Below are 18,351 nucleotides of genomic sequence, written 5' to 3' on the forward strand. Positions count from 1 at the left end.
AGGAGGTGCTGGAAGCAACACAACATTGGCGACTGCCAGACCTCCAAAGGCAGGGAATTCCACAGGAATGGGGCCGCAACGCTGAAGGCTCTTTTTCTGGTGGACTGCAACCAGGCCATGGGTCCATGTGGAACCGCCAGGAGCAAGCCCTCCGATGACCTCAGTGACCGGGCAGGTTGGTAAGGAAGGAGGTGCTCTCTCAAGTAATCTGGTCCCAAGTTGTTCAGGGCTTTGTACGCTAGTATTAGAACCTTAAATGTGGCCCAGTAGCGAATAGTCTTGTACCATATCAGACTATTTGTCCATCTTGCCAAGCATTGTCTCCAGTGTTTGGGGCAGACAGAGGTGTTTCACTTCACCTGAGATCCTTCTAACTGGAAATGCCGGGCGTTGAACCTGGGACCTTCTGCATGCCGAGCAGGGGCTCTGCCACTGAGCCATGGTCCCTCGCCAAAGGTCACCCCCCCCCCAATGCCCCATGTCGAATCCATCTGCTCAGGCGTGATGGTGGGACAGAGAGCAGGTTTGTATGGGAGTCAGCGGTTCTTCTCGTGTCTGTTTGTTTGTGTGATGTTGGAGGGTGTTTTCAGCAGGGATCTGTCTCGATCGTCTTTCTCTCGTCTTCTTCGTCTTCAGGATGAGTTCCATCCCTTCATTGAGGCGCTGCTCCCACACATCCGGGCATTTGCTTACACCTGGTTTAACCTTCAGGCCCGGAAGCGCAAGTACTTCAAGAAGCATGAGAAGCGGATGACAAAGGACGAGGAGCGGGCCGTCAAAGATGAGCTCCTCAACGAGAAGCCCGAGGTGAAGCAGAAGTGGGCCTCTCGCTTGCTGGCCAAACTGCGCAAGGACATTCGGCCCGAGTACCGCGAGGACTTTGTGCTCTCCATCACAGGGAAGAAGCCCTCCTGCTGCGTCCTCTCCAACCCTGACCAGAAGGGCAAGATGCGCCGGATCGACTGCCTGCGCCAGGCTGACAAAGTCTGGCGCCTGGACCTCGTCATGGTCATCCTTTTTAAGGGAATCCCCCTGGAGAGCACTGACGGGGAGCGGCTCGTCAAGGCTGCGCAGTGCAACAACCCCGTCCTCTGCGTCCAGCCGCATCACATCAGCGTCTCAGTCAAGGAGCTTGATCTCTACCTGGCCTATTTCGTCCGTGAGAGAGGTAGGCTTCCATCCTGATTGTATCCTGGTAGTATTCCGCCCTGCTTTGTGTATTCAAATTCATGGAGAGCTCTACCGAGAGTCTTTAGCCTTAATATTACATGAAGCCTCCACAGATAGAGGAAGTATACCTCTGACTACAACAGGGGAGTTCTTTCAGCTTGTGGGCTTCTCAGACAGATCTGTTTGGCAACTGTGGCAAGCAGGAAACTGGGCTAGAAGGACTGTAGGTCTGATCTGGCAGGGCTCTCCTTTTGTTCTTATTAGCCATGCAAGTGAGGAATGCAGCCACCATATTCAGAGGTAGTCTATTTCTGAATAAAAAGTTACCGAGAACAGTGAAGGAGGGCTGCTACATTGATGTCCCGCTTATGGGATTCCAGGAGGTCTTGGATTGTGTACCAGGAAGAAGCGAGATGCTGGGCTACATGGAACTTGAGGTGTGATTAGGGATGTCCATTGCAGGGAAATCCAGCCATTTTGGAGCCTGACAGATCCCTGTGACGCCCCTGACTTAGCTCACACTCGCAAGCTGAGTTGCAGCTTAGTTTCCAAAACCCAGGAACATTATTGGGCATTTCTTCAATTTGCGTAAATTGTGGCCATAAATAGCACAACTTGTGCAAAATTGCAGGTGTAAAATGGTCTAATTTGCGCAAATTAGACCATGTACACCTGCAAATTGCTCTATTTTCAGATGCGATTTTGTGCAAATTAAAAAACTGCCTGAAAATCTGTGAGCTGGCTTGACTTGGTGTGCGCCAAGTCAGGGGAGCATGCAGATGAGTGAGCCAGAGTCCAGGGGGCTGAGCCAGCAAAAACTCGCCAAGCTGCACTCCCCAAATGGATTTCTCTGACATCTCTAGGGTGATCTAGGAGGGCTCTTCTTAAGCAGACTTATGGAAGATAGCATGGTTAGCCGTTGTAAACTTGTGGTTTCTTAGAATCTTTGTAGGTGTTCCTCAACAATGCCAGTCACATTTTTCTAATAGATGCCTTAACTGTCACTGGTGATCTTCTGCTGCATTGTCCAAATCAGGGGTGTGTTGGATGTGTTCTAGGGAGGTTTTTTAGTTCACTCAGAGGCACATAGGTGAACTATATGAACTAGAGCTGTGCGCAGAGCCTCTCAAAATTCTCCTCCTTTTTTGTGGGCAGAGAAATTTGGGAGACCGTTTCACCGAATTTCTGCAGGGGGAGGAGAAATCCTCCACAGTTTTTCCCAGGTAGGGCTCCCCATTGGCAGGGCTTGTAGCACAGCTTCTTTCGTTTGTGGTAAGGGTTTGTGGGGTCTTTGTGCTGCAACTGTCTTGGCAGGCTGGTTCCCAGTTTGCATCCACCACAATGCAGGTGTAACCGGGGGGGGGGGGGGAGTGTTGTGTCCAGCTCCAGGGATGAGGTGGCGTTAGTGCTCTGCCAAAATCTGCCCTCCAATTTCCAGAAAGTTTTCTCCCCCCATGAACGAGGCTTCCATTGTTCTGCCTCATCCAGGATGTTTTATAAAGTACTTTTGTGGTGGTTTTGAGCTTGCCTAATCACAGCTGGCCTCCCGGGCTGCCTGCACGTCCTGAGCTGGAAAAGCCCTGTGGGAGGAATCACCTCATGGTGCCTTAAACTGGGCTTTAACTGAAGGGCAGGAAGCTGGGGAGGCTACGGGCTGCCAGAGAGATGACTGTACAATGAAAGACAGGACACTTGTGCTCACTCCTCGGCCTCCTCCTAAGTGAGGTAAGCCCAAGAAATCCAAACCCAACCCATGATAACTTCTCCGACATTTCTTCTCCTTTGAATTTCTTTTCAAAAGCAATTTATTTTCTATTAAACTGAATGAGAACGGATGGAAAAACACGTGGGAGATATTTTCGGCACAGCACTAATTTGAACACCTTAGAATGCTCCCTAGAATCCTTTTCTGCTCAAAGTGGTTCTGTGGCAGCAACTCAATAGACAAATTGCTGTGGAATAGGATCGCTGAAGGTAAAAAAAAAAAAAAAAAAAAGTTTGAAAGCCACTGGTTTATGTCAGTGTTCAAAACCCTTTCAGCTGACTATGCACAAGCTGGTTCCAAGGAACTCATAGCAATGGTTGAATCAAGGCAAACTTTCCTTATTGGAGTAGCTGAATAGCTCAGAAGATCTAAGGTCTTGCAAGCTGTCTTTAGTTCATTAGTCAGCTAAGCTAAGCAGCAGTGCTTATACTGTATTAGAATTGGCAAAGAAGGTTAGAATAATGAGGAAAGGGGGCTTACATTTGCGGCCCCCACCATACAGAAAGGTGAATATATACAGAATAGGACTTCACACCTGTTTCTACCAATTGGTTTCCTTGATTAATTTACCTAATTGCCTTCTAAAGCTGTTGATGTTGGTGGCCATCATACATCTTGTGGAAGTGAATTCCATAGTCTAATTATATGCCGTGTGGAGAATTTCTTCCTTCTGTCTGCCCTAAATCTCCCATCATTCAGCTTCCTTGGATTACCCCTTTGGGCTTTAGTATTATGAGAAAGGGAGAAAAACTCTTCCCTATCCACTTTCTCCACACCATGCATAATGTTATATACCTCTATCATGCCCCCCTTGACTCACTTTTTTCTAGGCCAAAGAGCCCCAAATGTTGTAACCTCGTTCTAGCTGCTTGATCATTTGGGTCGCCCTTTTCTGCACCTTTCTCAGCTCTTTTGGAGGTGTGGTGATTGGAACTGTACACAGCAATCCAGGTGTGGTCGCACCATAGATTTGTATAAAGCCATTATGATACTGGCAACTTTATTCTTGATTCCATTTCCAATGTTCTCCAACACGGCATTTACCTTTTTCACACCAGCTGCACACTGGCAAGGAAGATGTTCCACCCTTAAAGGAGGCCTAGAAATAATTTTAGGTAGGTGGATGGATGGATGGATGAAGGGGGAAATTTACAGGGGACTTCTTAATCTTAGTATGGTGAGCAAAGAGCCCATATCAGTGGTGAGAACATCTGCTTGGCATGCAGAAGGCTTCAGGTTCAGTCCCTGCCATCTCCAGTTAAGGCTTTCAAGTCACAGGTGATGGGAAAGACCCTTCTTTGCCCAATACTTTGGAGCGTCTGCTTGTCAGATGAGAGAATGCTGGTCTAGATGGACCCATGGTCTGACTCTGTAGGAAGCAACAGAAGGGCTGTAGCTCAGTGGCAGAGTCCCTGCTTTGCATGCAGAAGGTCCCCGGTTCGGTCCCTACCATCTCCAGGTAGAACTGGGAAAGACCCCTGTCTGAGACCCTGTAGGGTCGACATTACTGAGCTAGATGGACCAACGATCTGACTCGGCTTCCTATGTTCCTGTTTAAATTAGCCCTTTATTCAGAACCATGAGGATTAGAGTTTTACTTTTCTTTATGGGAAAGACCAGAGCTCAGGTGTAGAGTACCTGTTTTGCATGAAGAAGGTCCCGGATTCAATCCATGGCATCCCAAAGGATCAAGTAGCAGGAGAAGGGGAAAGGCTTCTCTCTGTTTGAAATCCTGGGGAGTTGCAGCCAGCTGGAGTGATTGTGGAGACCTCCAGATGTCTTGGACCACAACTCCCCCCATGCTGGTTGCGGATTGTGATAGTTGTAGGCCAACACATCAAGACAGCACCAGGTTGAGGAAAGCGAGAGTAGACAATACTGGACTAGATGGACCAATGGTTTGATCCTGTATAAGGAAGCTGTGGGTGTGGGTGTGAGAGAGAGAAAGAGATGCTCCAGTCCCTTGACCAGAGGGAAGGGGAAGATGTAAGGTATTTTACATCTGTAAGGTATGAAAGAGCCAGTGTGGTGTAGTGGTTCGAGTGCTGGACTGGGAGCCGGGAGATCTGGGTTCTAGTCTCCACTCGGCCATGGAAGCTCCCTGGCTGACTTTGGGCCAGTCACTGACTCTCAGCCCAACCTACCTCACAGGGTTGTTGTGAGGATAAAATGGAAAGGAGAAGGATCACGTACACTTCCTTGGGCTCCTTGGAGGAAAAAAGGCAGGATATAAATGCAATAAATAAAATAAAAATAAAATAAATTTTGGTAAAGGTGACAATTCTGTTGTATCAACTCAACTGTCTTTTAAAAACGACAGGTATGGCCACCACTGGGAAGCCTCTGGGTTCTTCAAAGTGCAGCTTAATTTTCTGGTTCATTGTAAAATCTTATTTTAGAACTCTGTGCAGTGTCTGTATACCAGAAAAGTGGGATGGTGTGGCTTCTCTCTCTCCTTTTTCCAAACACATGCACAGGAGGAAACACTACTTGAAAAAAAAAAAAAAAGGGGGGGGGAGCTGATGCTGCATACAACCTAAATGGGAGGCTATCGCCCTTAGCGCTTTCCACTATCCATGCCCCTCCCCTTGCTGCTTCTCAGCTTTGACCCCGGTTGTCTGGGTCTTGGTGGTGGCCTTGAAATCACCCATCCCTCTATCTGGTAACAAACCCCAGGCAGTAAATACACAGCTGATAAGGGTTCCTTGAGCCTGTCACTTTCCCTGCACCTAATAGAGTTCTTTTTCTTTGTTAAGGTGGATCCTTGCTGCTTTTTAAGCTGGAAAGGGGATTCTTTGGCTGTGGCTTTGGGATGCTTCGCAAACTTCTCCTCACCTCAGTTTCTCCCCAGGTTCTGGAGTTCGAAGTGAACCAGTGTGAAGCAAGTTTCTGAAGCAAGTGTGGGAGAAAGTGTGTGTGTGTGTGTGTGTGTGTGTGTGTGTATGCGTGTATACATCATAAGAAGTGAAGCCTCTCTCCAACCAGTGGAGCAGTAAGGCTGGACCTCAGGGCTAAAGTCCAGGACCCCCAGTTCAGTCCCCACCCCCCATGACCATCCAGAGAGTGGCAGGTGATGGGGCAATGGCAAACATAATTTTTGAGAACTGCCCAGAGAGCTTTGGCTATGGGGCGGTATAGAAATATAATCACATGTGATCACACGTGAGAGAGCCTTCTCTGCAGTGGCCCCACACCTTTGGAACAAGTTGCCATCAGAGGTCTGCCATGCTCTGTCAATGAAAGCTTCTAAGAAGGTCTTGAAAACGTGTTACTTTACCATGGCCTTCTCTTGATATGACTGTTGTTGTTGCTGTTTTTGTCAGTTTTATTGTCAGCTTTTATTGTTGTATTTATGTTTTATCGCTTTTATTATTTTAACTGTTTTTATGTATTTTATTGCTGTAAGCCACCTTGGGAGGGCTTCTGCCCTGAAAAGCGGCCAAGAAATGTTTTAAATAAATAAATAATGAAATGAAATGAAATGAAACAGGCACAGTGTTATCACTTGGGCCCACAAGGGCTGATGCTGCTTGCCGCAGCATCCTTTATTTTTTATTTTGAATGACATTTTATGATGGGATGTGGCAGAGCAGGTACGTATGTGCATGGTTACAGGGGCTCATTTTATTTTATTTCACAATTATCCTTTTTTATCCCTTCCTAAAATAAAATGTTTTATTCCCAAGCAAATCAGTCATGATTGCGCTATGATTTAAGTGAGTTTAAAATGTAAAACTGCACATGCTCAGAGTATCTCTTTTTATACCAAGGTTGGCAAAAAATTTCTCTCTGTCTCTCTCTCTCTCACACACACACACACGCGCGCGCGCGCGGAATGTAGAAGGAGTAGCAAAGCATGGAATGGTGGTTGGCAGAGGGAATAAGATAAAGGTTAGTTGTGTGTTTTAGAATTATAGAATCGTGGGGTTGGAAGGGGCCTGCAAGACCACTGAGTCCAACCCCTGCAGGAATCCAAGTCAGAGCATCCCCGACAGATGGCTGTCCAGCCTCGTCTTGAACGCCTCCAGTGTGGGAGAGCCCACCACCTCCCTAGGGAACTGGTTCCATTTTCGTATTGCTCTGATAGTCAGGAAGTTTTTCCTGATGTTCAGCCGGAATCTGGCTTCCTGTAACTTGAGCCCATTATTCCGTGCCCTTTACTCTGGGATGATCAAGAAGAGATCCTGGCCTTCCTCTCTGGGACAACCTCTCCAGTACTTGAAGAGTGCTATCCTATCTCTTCTCAAGGCTAAATATGCTCAGCTCTTTCGGTCTCTCCTCATAGGGCTTTGTTTCCAGTCCCCTGATCACCTTCGTTGCTCTCCTCTGAACCCTCTCCAGCTTGTCTGCATCCTTCTTAAAGTGTGGTGCCCAGAACTGGACACAGTACTCCAGATGAGGCCTAACCAGTGCTGAGTAGAGGGGAACTAGTACTTCCCGGGATTTGGAAGCGATGCTTCTATTAATGCAGCCCAAAAGAGCATTGGCCTTTTTGCAGCCACATCACATTGTTGGCTCATATTCAGCTGGTGATCGACAAGAATTCCAAGATCCTTCTCGCTTGTTGTGTTGTTGAGCCATGTATCCCCCATCTTGTAAGTGTGCATTTGGTTTCTTTTTCCCAGGTGCGGAACTTGGCATTGATCCCTGTTCAATGTAATTCCGTTGTTTTCTGCCCAGCGCTCCAGTCTATCAAGATCACTTTGAATTTTGTTTCTGCCTTCCAAGGTATTAGCTATCCCGCCCAATTTTGTGTCACCTGCAAATTTGACCAGCGTTCTCTGCACCTCCTCCTCCAAGTCATTAATAAAAATGGTGAAGAGCACTGGGCCCAGGACTGAGCTCTGCGGTACCCCACTCGTTCCCTCTCCCCAGTCTGAGAAGATCCCATTGATGAGCACTCTTTGAGTCCGATTCTGTAGCCAACTGTGGATCCACCGGATCGTTGCTTCACCTAGCCCACTTTGAGCTAGTTTGCTCATCAGGAGATCATGGGGCACTTTGTCGAAAGCTTTGCTGAAGTCGAGGTATATGATGTCCACAGCATTCCCACGGTCCACAAGGGAGGTTACCTGATCAAAAAATGAGATCAGATTCGTGTGGCAGGATTTGTTCTTGACAAATCCATGTTGGCTTCGAGTAATCACGGCATTGTTTTCAAGGTGCTTACAGATGGAGCAGCTTTATTATCTGCTCCAGAAGTAATACACAGCTGATGTGTTTACAGCTGAAGTAATATACATGGCTGTCTAGACACCTCCCCCCGCCCCCCCCCCCCCGTTAGACCATAAAGTCCAGGGTCTAAAATTACCAACTACTTTTAACTGTTTCAAAAATTGTGTGTCTGTTTTTTTAAATCTCTCTCTCTCTCTCTCTCTCTCTCTCTCTCTCACACACACACACACACACACACACACACACTCAAATCTCCATCCTGTGTGTATGTGAGGACAAAATTTTACACTGTTGATGCACTTGTTTCTTAATGTGATGTTCCCGTGCACCATGCCTTGTGCTGGGAACGCTGTGACGATCTGTGATATTGCGCTTCTGATGTGAAAAATGTACATGTTCTCTTGCTGATAAGGCTCCTGAACAGGTAGCAGCATGGAGGTAGGACTTTGCTTTCAGCCTCCAAACCCAAAATGCTCCATTTTGACTGCTCTTCACAGCCACTGTGTGTCCTCCCACTTGCTGCTGTGCCACTCCCCCCCCATTTCATTTCTCCTGCCAATCAATCAGGGATCCTATACTAGCTGTGATGACATCACAGTGCTTAAAAGCCAATTGGATGTGCCATGTGAACATAAGAAGAGCCCTTCTGTGTTAGACAAAAGGCCCATTTAGTCCAGCATCCTCTTTCTTCCAATGGCCAGACAGATCTCTCTGGGAAGCCCACAAATAGGACATGAGGGCAATAGCCTTCTCCCACTCATGCTCCCCAGTGACTTGTATTCAGAGGCATGCTATCTCTGTTTATGGAGTTAGCATGTAGCCATCGTGACTAGTAGCTATTGATAGCGTCATCCTGCATGACTTTGTCTCATGCACTTTTAAAGCCATCAGAGTTGGTGGCCATCTGCTGATGCAACTAGAAACAAATAAAGCCCATTTGGAGTGAGGGCAATTCTAGCCAATCAGAGATTGCTCTAGCAATCAAACATTTTCACAGTCATGCCCATGAACACTGCCAAAAGGGATTAGAGGGGTGGGGGGCTTTGGATGCTGTTGAAGATTTTCACAAAATGCCTCCCCGTCATGGCTCAATTGAGAATATCGCCATTGGTATAAAGTAGAGGTGTGCAAGCTCTGGGGGGCCAGTGGCCAGTTTCCTCCCCCACCCGCAAGAATCTGCCAGGGGCTGCAACCCTGTCGCCAAATTTGCTGCTGAAATTTGGTGCTGCAGTGGTGCAGCAGCAAAAAGGGGCTGATTTCACCTTTAAAGCAAGGACAAACTGGCCCTTTTCTACTGCTGCACTGTTATGCTGCTGAATTTTGGCAGCAAACCGCTGCTTATTCTTCCTGAAAAGAAGGAAAAACCAGCCCTTCTTTGCCTCCGTTCTGCCAAATTTTGACAGCAAATTCAGCGGTGGTGGTAGTAGGTGCAAAAAAGCCCTGGGAGGCCACAGGTGTTAACCACCCCCAGGATAAAGCCATGACCGAATGCACCGTTAAACGTGCCCCACAGTTTAATTTCAATAATCTGTGGTCCGCCTTCTGGTGATATCTGTGTAGCTCCTCGTACCAAGAAACTTTCTTTGACCTGCATTCTTGCCCATCCTGAAGACGGAGGTCCACCCTGGTTCTTGGGAGATGGGTTTGTATTAGAGCCTGAGATGAGAATGGTTGCTTCTTTAGCATTTTATTCCTGTAGAGGAGGGGAAAGAATCACAGGCCTGACGCTGGAGCCGTGTGGGGCGGCTGGCTGGCAAGTGGGTGAGTCATTGTTAAGATGCTGCTGCTGTTGTCTCTGACATTATCAATCTGGAGCTGTTGCAACTTCTCCCCTTCCCTGCCCCTTCCTTGTGATAATGCCTTTTTTTCCCCTGGTGTCAGCAAAAAACATTCTCTGCCAATTTCTCTGCAACGGGCAACCCTGGAGCAGGAACAAGCTATGTGCCAGACCAAGGCTCATTGCTCCTTAGGCACCACTCCCTGCACACTGGCTTCACTGGCCAGAATAATCACAATATCACATAAGCACCCCTATCCCTGCAGGTCATCTAGCCAAGCCCCTTTGCAGGAGCAAAGACATCCCTTTGCATGCGTTCCAGACCATCATACTGCCACAGCCCTAAATATTATTAGCCTGTGCTAAGAACACACAGAATAAGGACAACCACTTCTTTTTCTCTCCCACCCCTCAATATTGTGCATAGGGTCTCGCATTGTGACTGCAATGGGGGAGGCCTAGCCAGGGATGGGGGTGTCTTTCTGCAAGCCTTGGCTGGTTGCAGGGTAGGAGGTCACCAGTGAAAGTCAAAAGCATTACAGTGTAATGGTAATCAATCTCTCACCATAGATCAAATCATATCACTCCTCTGCTTACCACTCTGGCAAGAAAATGTCCTTCTGTGCTGCACTGGGGGAGGGAAGGGTGTGTGTGGGGAAGGGGGGGTTGTTGAAATAGGGGTGGGTTGAAAAAATTATTATTTAAAGAGCTGCTGAATTGACAAAAACAACTGGACAAGGTGTTGTGGAAAACTTTGCCTCCTACAGGCTCGCTTGCAACAAGACAAGAGGCAAATTACTCTTGGGTAGGTTTACTTGCTGGTGGGTGTTCTAACCTGCATCATCATCATCATCATCATCATCATATTTTTATACTGCCCATAGCCAAAGCTCTCTGGGTGGTTTACAAAGATTAAAAACATTAAAAAATACAATATGCAAAATTTTTAAAAATAGACATACAACAGACAGTATACACAGAGACAACATATATCTAAAAAAAACTTTGAGCAATCAGCCAAACCATGAAACTAATCCAGGATTGATTAAAACTCATCCAGCTGGTCCAGGAGCTATACAAGCAAGCAAGCTCCCAGAGAGCTAGCGATCAGAGCAAGCAGACAGGGAGAGCGAACAGGAGAGCAAACAGGAGTTTGCCAGGGGAGGTCAAGGGGGAGGCCCCTAACATTTTTTTTTAACATTTGTCTTGTAACACACACTCCCATACCACTGGGACTCTGTTGTTAACCTCCAGTGAATAGAGGACAAAGCAGAGGCTATCCCAGTACCATCAGAAAGCTAAAACATGAAGGGAATAAAGACTATGGAAGGATAAGACTCTCCAGTGGTGGTGACCTACGTAAATATTTATGTAGCCTATCATGGCCAAGGGCAGGGACGCAAATGGCATAGCAGATGCCATTTGCGAACCTGTTCTTTTTGTGATTGGCTACGTAAATATTTACGTAGCCTATCACAGCCAAGGGCAGGGATGCAAATGGCGTAGCAGATGCCATTTGCGAACCTGCTCTTTTTGTGATTGGCTACGTAAATATTTACGTAGCTTATCACGGACAAGGGCAGGGACGCAAATGGCGTCCGCTACACCGGATGCCATTTGCGTGGCAGTGGACGGAAGCCCAGCTGTGGACAGGCCCGGCCAGCAGCTCCACGGACTTGCCGCAGAGCGGAGCCGGCCAGGAAGGATTTCGGGGGGAGGGATGGATCGCCTCCCCCCCCCAGCAGACGCCCCGGACCAGATGGATGAGTGGAGTTCGTACACTCCTACCTGCAAGGTGTGTGCCATGTTTGTTTTCTTGCCCGAGATCAACATGGCCCACACCTGCAACAGGTGCAAGTTTATCACGCTGCTGGAAGAGAAAGGAAGAGGACTGGAGCGGCGACTGTCGACCCTCCGGGGAATAAGAGAACACGAAGAGTTCTTGGACAGAACGGGGGAACTACAGCAGCAAAGGGAAGACCAGAAGCTTGAAGAGCAACAGCAAGCTGAGGCAGAAGTGGGAAATGCTGAGGTGAGGAAAAATGGAGCAGAGGATACTCCCTGGAAAGGGGTGACAGTTAGGAGAAGAAGAACTAGACACCACTCTGCACCCATGGAAGCAGTGGAGCTAGGGGACTGATTCCAGGTACTTGAGGGTGAGACTGGAGGACAGCCTGCAGAGGAAGAAGTGCAGGGGAACCTGCAGGAGAGCAAGAGGCTGAAGGTCAGTCAAGTAGAGGCCATGAAACCAAGGCCTACAGTAATAAGAGAAGTGTAGTAGTAATGGGAGACTCCTTGCTGCATGGGATTGAGTCCCAAGTATGTCGCAAAGACCCATGGACTCGCCAAGTATGTTGTCTCCTGGGAGGATGGATTAAAGATGTGACTGAAAGGTTGCCTACCCTCATAAATAGGGGTGTACGAAACCCTGCTTACCTGGCTCCGCCGGGTCCCGCAGGTGGGGGGAGTCGATCTGTTCCTCTCCCCAGAATCCTCATGGGGGGGGGGGGAGGCGATCCGTTCCTCCCCCCCCGGAATCCTGCCCGGCCAGCTCCGCTCCGCAGCCAGGCTGTGGAGCTGCCAGCCGGGCCAACCCGCAGCAGGGCCTCCAGCCACTGCCGGGCTGCTGCGGACGCAAATGGCGTCCTGCGTAGGGGACGCCATTTGCGTCCCTACGCAAGCCTGTGATAGGCTACGTAGATATTTATGTAGCCTATCATGGCTAAAGCGGGAACACAAATGGCATGGGGTCCCTGCTTTAGCCGTGATAGGCTACATAAATATATACATTGCCTTTCACAGGCCGGTGTAGGGACGCAAATGGTGGCTGCTACGACGGCCACCATTTGCGGCCGCAGCAGCCTGGCAGTGGCTGGAGCCACTGCCACTGCTGCTGGAGCCACAGCCAGGTAGGCTCTGTTTCGCAGGGCTTTCGCAGGGTGGTGGGGCGGGGGGCTCCGTTGCGCCACGGATTCCAGGGGGTCGAATTCACTGGAATTCGGCCCCCCTGGGATCTGTGGAGGAATTCTCTAACATCCTTACTCATAAAGCCCACTGACAGGTATCCCTTTCTTCTCATCCATGTGGGAACAAATGATACCTCCAAGCAGAGCTACGAATAAATCATGTCAGACTTTGAAGCTTTGGGAAGGAAACTCCAGAACTTTGGGGCGCAGATAGTTTTCTCATCCATCCTTCCAGTAGCTAGAAAAGAGATAGAAAGGGAAAGAAAAATACTCCGGGTGAATGACTGGCTACAAAGTTGGTGCCAACATGAGATTTGGATTCTGGGGGACCTCTGGGGGAAAGCAACCATGTTACACTTGAGTTCTTGGTTCTAAAGGAAGCAAAAGCCGAGTGTAGCCAAATGCGCACCCTGGATTTTAGGAAAGCTGATTATAATAAACTCAGAACAATTATAAGTAAGGTCCCATGGCAAGCAACTCTAGTGAGAAAAGGAGTCCAAGATGGGTGGGAGTTTTTAAAAAAGGAAATTCTCAAGGCACAATCACAAACAATTCCAACAAGAAGAAAAGGCGGAAGACAACAGAAGAAGCCAATGTGGCTTCACAAAAAGCTTAGAGATGACCTGAAAACAAAAAAGGACACAGATAGGAAGTGGAAGGAAGGCCAAGCAACAAAGGAACAGCACAGGCAGGGAGCAGAGAATTGCAGGGATGGCATCAGGAAGGCGAAAGCTGAGAACGAGCTGAGGTTAGTGAGGGAGGCTAAAAGGAACAGAAAGGCTTTCTTCAGCTACAGGCACAGTAAAAGGAGGAGGAAAGAAATGGTGGTTCATCCTTAAATAAGGATGGCAAAATGATAACATGGAGAGCTGGTACCTGTAGGAGAGCCACCATCCGGGAAGAGGGAGTGCTTGCTGCTGTGGCCGGCGCCACCGCTCTTCCTGTGGGCTTCTGCCTGGCAGACCACCACTCCCTGCAGGACCAGGCCCCCAGGAACTGGGCCAGCTGCTGCTGACTGTTGCCACCTGTTCCTCCTGGAGGGACAGACCATATAAGCTGGCTGGCTGAGGTGGCCTGGGAGTACCAGTATCTGGGCTGTATTTTGTTGTTTTTTGTTTAACTGTTGGTGGGGGGTGGGGTGAGCGTTGTTGTGTTTTTAGGGGTGGGTAGCCCGCCTGATGGGCAGGAGCGAGGGGGCATGTGTCTACCTGATGGAGGCAGCGGGGGGAGCGTTGGGGGCCAGACTATACAGAGGGTGGGCGGCAGGTGCTGGCCGAGCACGAGGGGCAGGCCATGGGGAAATAGGGAGAGATGCGTAATACCTGTCCCCTGTTCCGGGCCTGTCCAGAGCCAAAGGATGGCTGGGGAGGCGTGACTCCACCTTCTGGCCTTCGTCTGCTGCTCTGCAATGCCAGGTCTGTTACCCAGAAAACATCCCTCATCCATGACATGATCCGGGATGAGGGTGCGGACCTGGCATGCATTACGGAGACCTGGCTGGCCGAGGCTGCTGCTCCAACTCTGGCGGCCATGTGCCCAGCCGGATTTTCGTGCGCACAGCAGCCGAGGGCTGGGGATCGGGGAGGGGGAGTGGCTGTTATCTACCGAGAGTCCTTGGTCTTCACCAGACCCCCTCTCTGGGAGACCAAGTTTGCTGAGTGCATGTACTGGAGGTTGGGCCTGAAGGGCAGTCTGGGGATTCTGCTCGTGTACCGTCCACCCCGCTGCACGACTGACTCCCTGGCTGAGGTGCTTGAGGTGGTCTCTGATGTGTGTGTGCAGTCCCCTAACTTACTGGTGTTGGGGGGCTTCAACGTACATTCAGAGGCCGTCCTCACGGGGGCACCTCGGGACTTCATGGAGACTTTCCAGGAGCTGCACCCTATTCCCACTGGGCCCACCCATGTAGCCGGTCATGTGCTAGGCCTTGTGTTTGTTTCTGGAGAAGCAGGGAGTGATCTGGAAGTCGGGGGTACATCCCCCAGCCTTGTCATGGTCAGATCACTATCTGGTGACGTTGGACTTCTCGGTTCCACAACCCCTCCGCAGGGGTGGAGGACCCATTAAAATGGTCCGCCCCAGGCGTCTTATGGATCCAAATGGATTCCTGACCGTGCTTGGGGATTCTCTGGAGCACGCAAACAGCCACTCGGTCGAGGCCCTGGTGGGTGGCTGGAATGCCGCAATCACTGGGACATTAGAGCGGGTGGCTCCGAAACGCCCTCTCCCCCTGAACAGGGCTCGGACTGCACCATGGTTCAGTCCGCGGTTACGAGCCCTGAAACAGGAGGTGAGATGGCTAGAGCGCCGGTGGCGGAAGTCTCGCTCCAAAGACTATCAGACACGGGCTAGAGCTGTATCTTCAGCCGATCACGTGGTGGTGAAGGCAGCAAACGAGGAATACTATGCTGCCTCTATCGTGTCTGCAGAGTGCTGTTCCAGGAGGCTGTTCATAGAATCACAGAATCACAGAATAGTAGGGTTGGAAGGGGCCTACAAGGCCATCGAGTCCCACCCCCTGTTCAATGCAGGAATCCAAGTCAGAGCATCCCTGACAGGTGGCTGTCCAGCCTCGTCTTGAACGCCTCCAGTGTGGGAGAGCCCACCGCCTCCCCAGGTCATGGGTTCCATTGTCATATTGCTCTGACAGTCAGGAAGTTTCCCCTGATGTTCAGCCGGAATCTGGCTTCCTGGAACTGGAGCCCATTGTTCCGTGTCCAGCACTCTGGGAGGATCAAGAAGAGATCCTGGCCTTCTTCTCTGTGACAACCTTTCAAGTACTTGAAGAGGGCAATCCTATCTCCCCTCAGTCTTCTCTCCTCAAGGCTAAACATGCCCAGGCCTTTCAGCCTCCCTTCACAGGGCTTTGTTTCCAGCCCCCTGATCATCCTCGTTGCCCTCCTCTGAACCCTCTCCAGCTTGTCTGCGTCCTTCTTAAAGTGTGGTGCCCAGAACTGGACACAGTACTCCAGATGAGGCCTTACCAGTGCTGAGTAAAGGGGGACTAGTACTTCCCAGGATTTGGAAGCGATGCTTCTATGAATGCAGCCCAAAACAGCATTTGCCTTTTTTGCAGCCACATCACATTGTTGGCTCATATTCAGCTTGTGATCGACAACAATTCCTAGATCCTTCTCGCTTGTCGTGTGGTTGAGCCACGTATCCCCCATCTTGTAACTGTGCATTTGGTTTCTTTTTCCTAGGTGCAGAACTTGGCATTTATCCCTATTCAATGTCATTCTGTTGTTTTCTGCCCAGCGCTCCAGCCTATCCAGATCACTTTGAATTTTGTTTCTGTCTTCCGAAGTATTAGCTATCCCGCCCAACTTTGTGTCATCTGCAAATTGGATCAGCATTCCCTGCACCTCCTCCTCCAAGTCTTTAATAACAATGTGGAAGAGCACTGGGCCCAGGACTGAGCCCTGCGGTACCCCGCTCGTTCCCTCGCCCCAGTTTGAGAAGGTCCCATTGATAAGCACTCTTTGAGTCCGATTCTGCAGCCAACTGTGGATCCACCGGATCATTGTTTCATCTAGCCCACTTTGAGCTAGTTTGCTCATCAGGATATCATGGGGCACTTTGTCGAAAGCTTTGCTGAAGTCGAGGTATATGATGTCTACAGCATTCCCACGGTCTACAAGGGAGGTTACTTGATCAAAAAATGAGATCAGATTTGTCTGGCAGGACTTGTTTTTGACAAATCCATGTTGGCTTCAAGTAATCACGGCATTGCTGTCAAGGTGCTTCCAGATGGATTGCTTGATCATCTGCTCCAGATTTTTCCCAGGGATTGATGTCAGACTGAGTGGTCTGTAGTTCCCAGATTCCTCCTTTTTGCCCTTTTTGAAGATAGGGACAACGTTAGCCCTTCTCCAGTCATCTGGCACTTCCCCCGTCCTCCATGATTGCTTAAAGAGAATTAGACAGCGGTTCTGAGTTCTTCTGCCAGTTCCTTTCTTACTCTAGGATGCAGTTCATCTGGCCCTGGAGATTTGAACTCATTCAAAGTAATTCGGTGTTCCTTGACCATATGCCTATCGATCTCAAGCTGCAATCCTGCCCCTTCAGCCTGGACTTCGCCTTTGCCAGGGGGGTCATAGACCCTCTTTCGGGAGAAGACTGAGCCAAAGTAGGAATTGAGCACCTCTGCCTTTTCTTTGTCATCTGTTATCATTTTGCCATCCTTATTTAATAGCTGAACCACCATTTCTTTCCTCTGCCTTTTACTATGCACGTAGCTGAAGGAAGCCTTTTTGTTGTTTTTAGCATCCCTCGCTAACCTTAGCTCATTCTCAGCTTTAGCCTTCCTGATGCCATCCCTGCAATTCTGTGCTATCTGCCTGTACTCTTCCTTTGTTACTTGGCCTTCTTTCCACTTCCTATATGTGTCCTTTTTTGTTTTCAGGTCATCCCTAAGCTTTTTGTGAAGCCCCATTGGCTTCTTCTGTTGTCTTCCACCTTTTCTTCTTGTTGGAATTGTTTGTGATTGTGCCTTGAGAATTTCCTTGTTTAAAAGCTCCCACCCATCTTGGACTCCTTTTCTCCTTAGCGTCGCTTGCCATGGGACCTTACTGATCATTGTTCTGAGTTTATTAAAATCAGCTTTCCTAAAATCCAGGGTACGCGTTTGACTACACTCAGCTTTTGCTTCCCTTAGAACCAAGAACTCAAGTACAACATGGTCGCTTTCCTCCAGAGTTCCTGTAACTGCTACTTTATCCACTAAGTGATCTCTGTTGGTTAGGATCAAGTCAAGGATAGCCGATCCTCTAGTTCCTTCCTCTACTTTCTGTAGGAGGAAGTTATCCGCCACACAAGTCAGGAATTTCCTGGAGGGGCCATGTTTTGCAGAATTTGTCTCCCAACAAATATCGGGGAAATTGAAGTCCCCCGTTACTACTACATCATGCTTCCTTAAAACATTGGCTCCTTGCTTTTCAAAAGTTTCATCCTTGTCTTCTCCTTGATTGGGTGGCCGGTAGTAGACTCCGACCACCAGGTTCCTTTTATTCTTTGCTCCATTTATTTTGCTCCGGATGCTCTAAATGGGGCTACCAAGCTCCTCCTCCTGTATTTCTGTGCAGAGATATTTATTTTTCACATACAGTGCAACCCCACCTCCCTTTCTGTTCCTCCTGTTCTTTTTGAACAAGTGATATCCTTCAATTGCTGTATTCCAGTCATGAGAGTCATCCCACCAAGTCTCAGTTATACCTATCAGGTCATAATTTCCCTCTTGTATTAAGAGTTCAAGTTCGTTCTGTCTGTTTCCCATACTCTGGGCATTAGTATATAGACATCGAAGACCATGTGCTTCATAGTCTGGCTTTCTTCCTACATGTGTCTGAAGACTATTATTGGGCGCTATCAGAGCTGTTCTCTCCATTGCAGTGCATGCGCCTACGTGCATTGTTACCCCCAACATTACGTCTCCCTTCCCCGTAGCATTCAGTTTAAAGCCCTCCTGATGAAGTTCTTCATGCTGTGGCCAAACACAT

The 18,351-nt window shown here is 48.9% G+C and overlaps 1 protein-coding gene across 13 annotated transcripts in view; it reads left to right on the forward strand.

The window, feature by feature from the left end:
* LOC146334054 (nuclear factor 1 C-type-like) overlaps positions 1-18,351 on the forward strand; it is a 280,437-nt gene that overhangs the window by 62,514 nt on the left and 199,572 nt on the right. For all 13 annotated transcript variants that reach the window (XR_014786399.1, XM_084824951.1, XM_084824954.1 and 10 more), the window contains one exon: positions 637-1,168. Coding sequence is in view for 12 of the 13 variants with exons in the window: in XM_084824951.1 (XP_084681077.1) it covers positions 637-1,168 (532 nt within the window). In the remaining variant the exon portion in view is untranslated. The remainder of the gene's footprint in view (positions 1-636; positions 1,169-18,351) is intronic.

This window comes from Heloderma suspectum, chromosome W (genome assembly GCF_057233095.1).
Source record: "Heloderma suspectum isolate Gila_16-S chromosome W, 16-S_ref, whole genome shotgun sequence".
Taxonomy (NCBI): Eukaryota; Metazoa; Chordata; class Lepidosauria; order Squamata; family Helodermatidae; genus Heloderma; species Heloderma suspectum.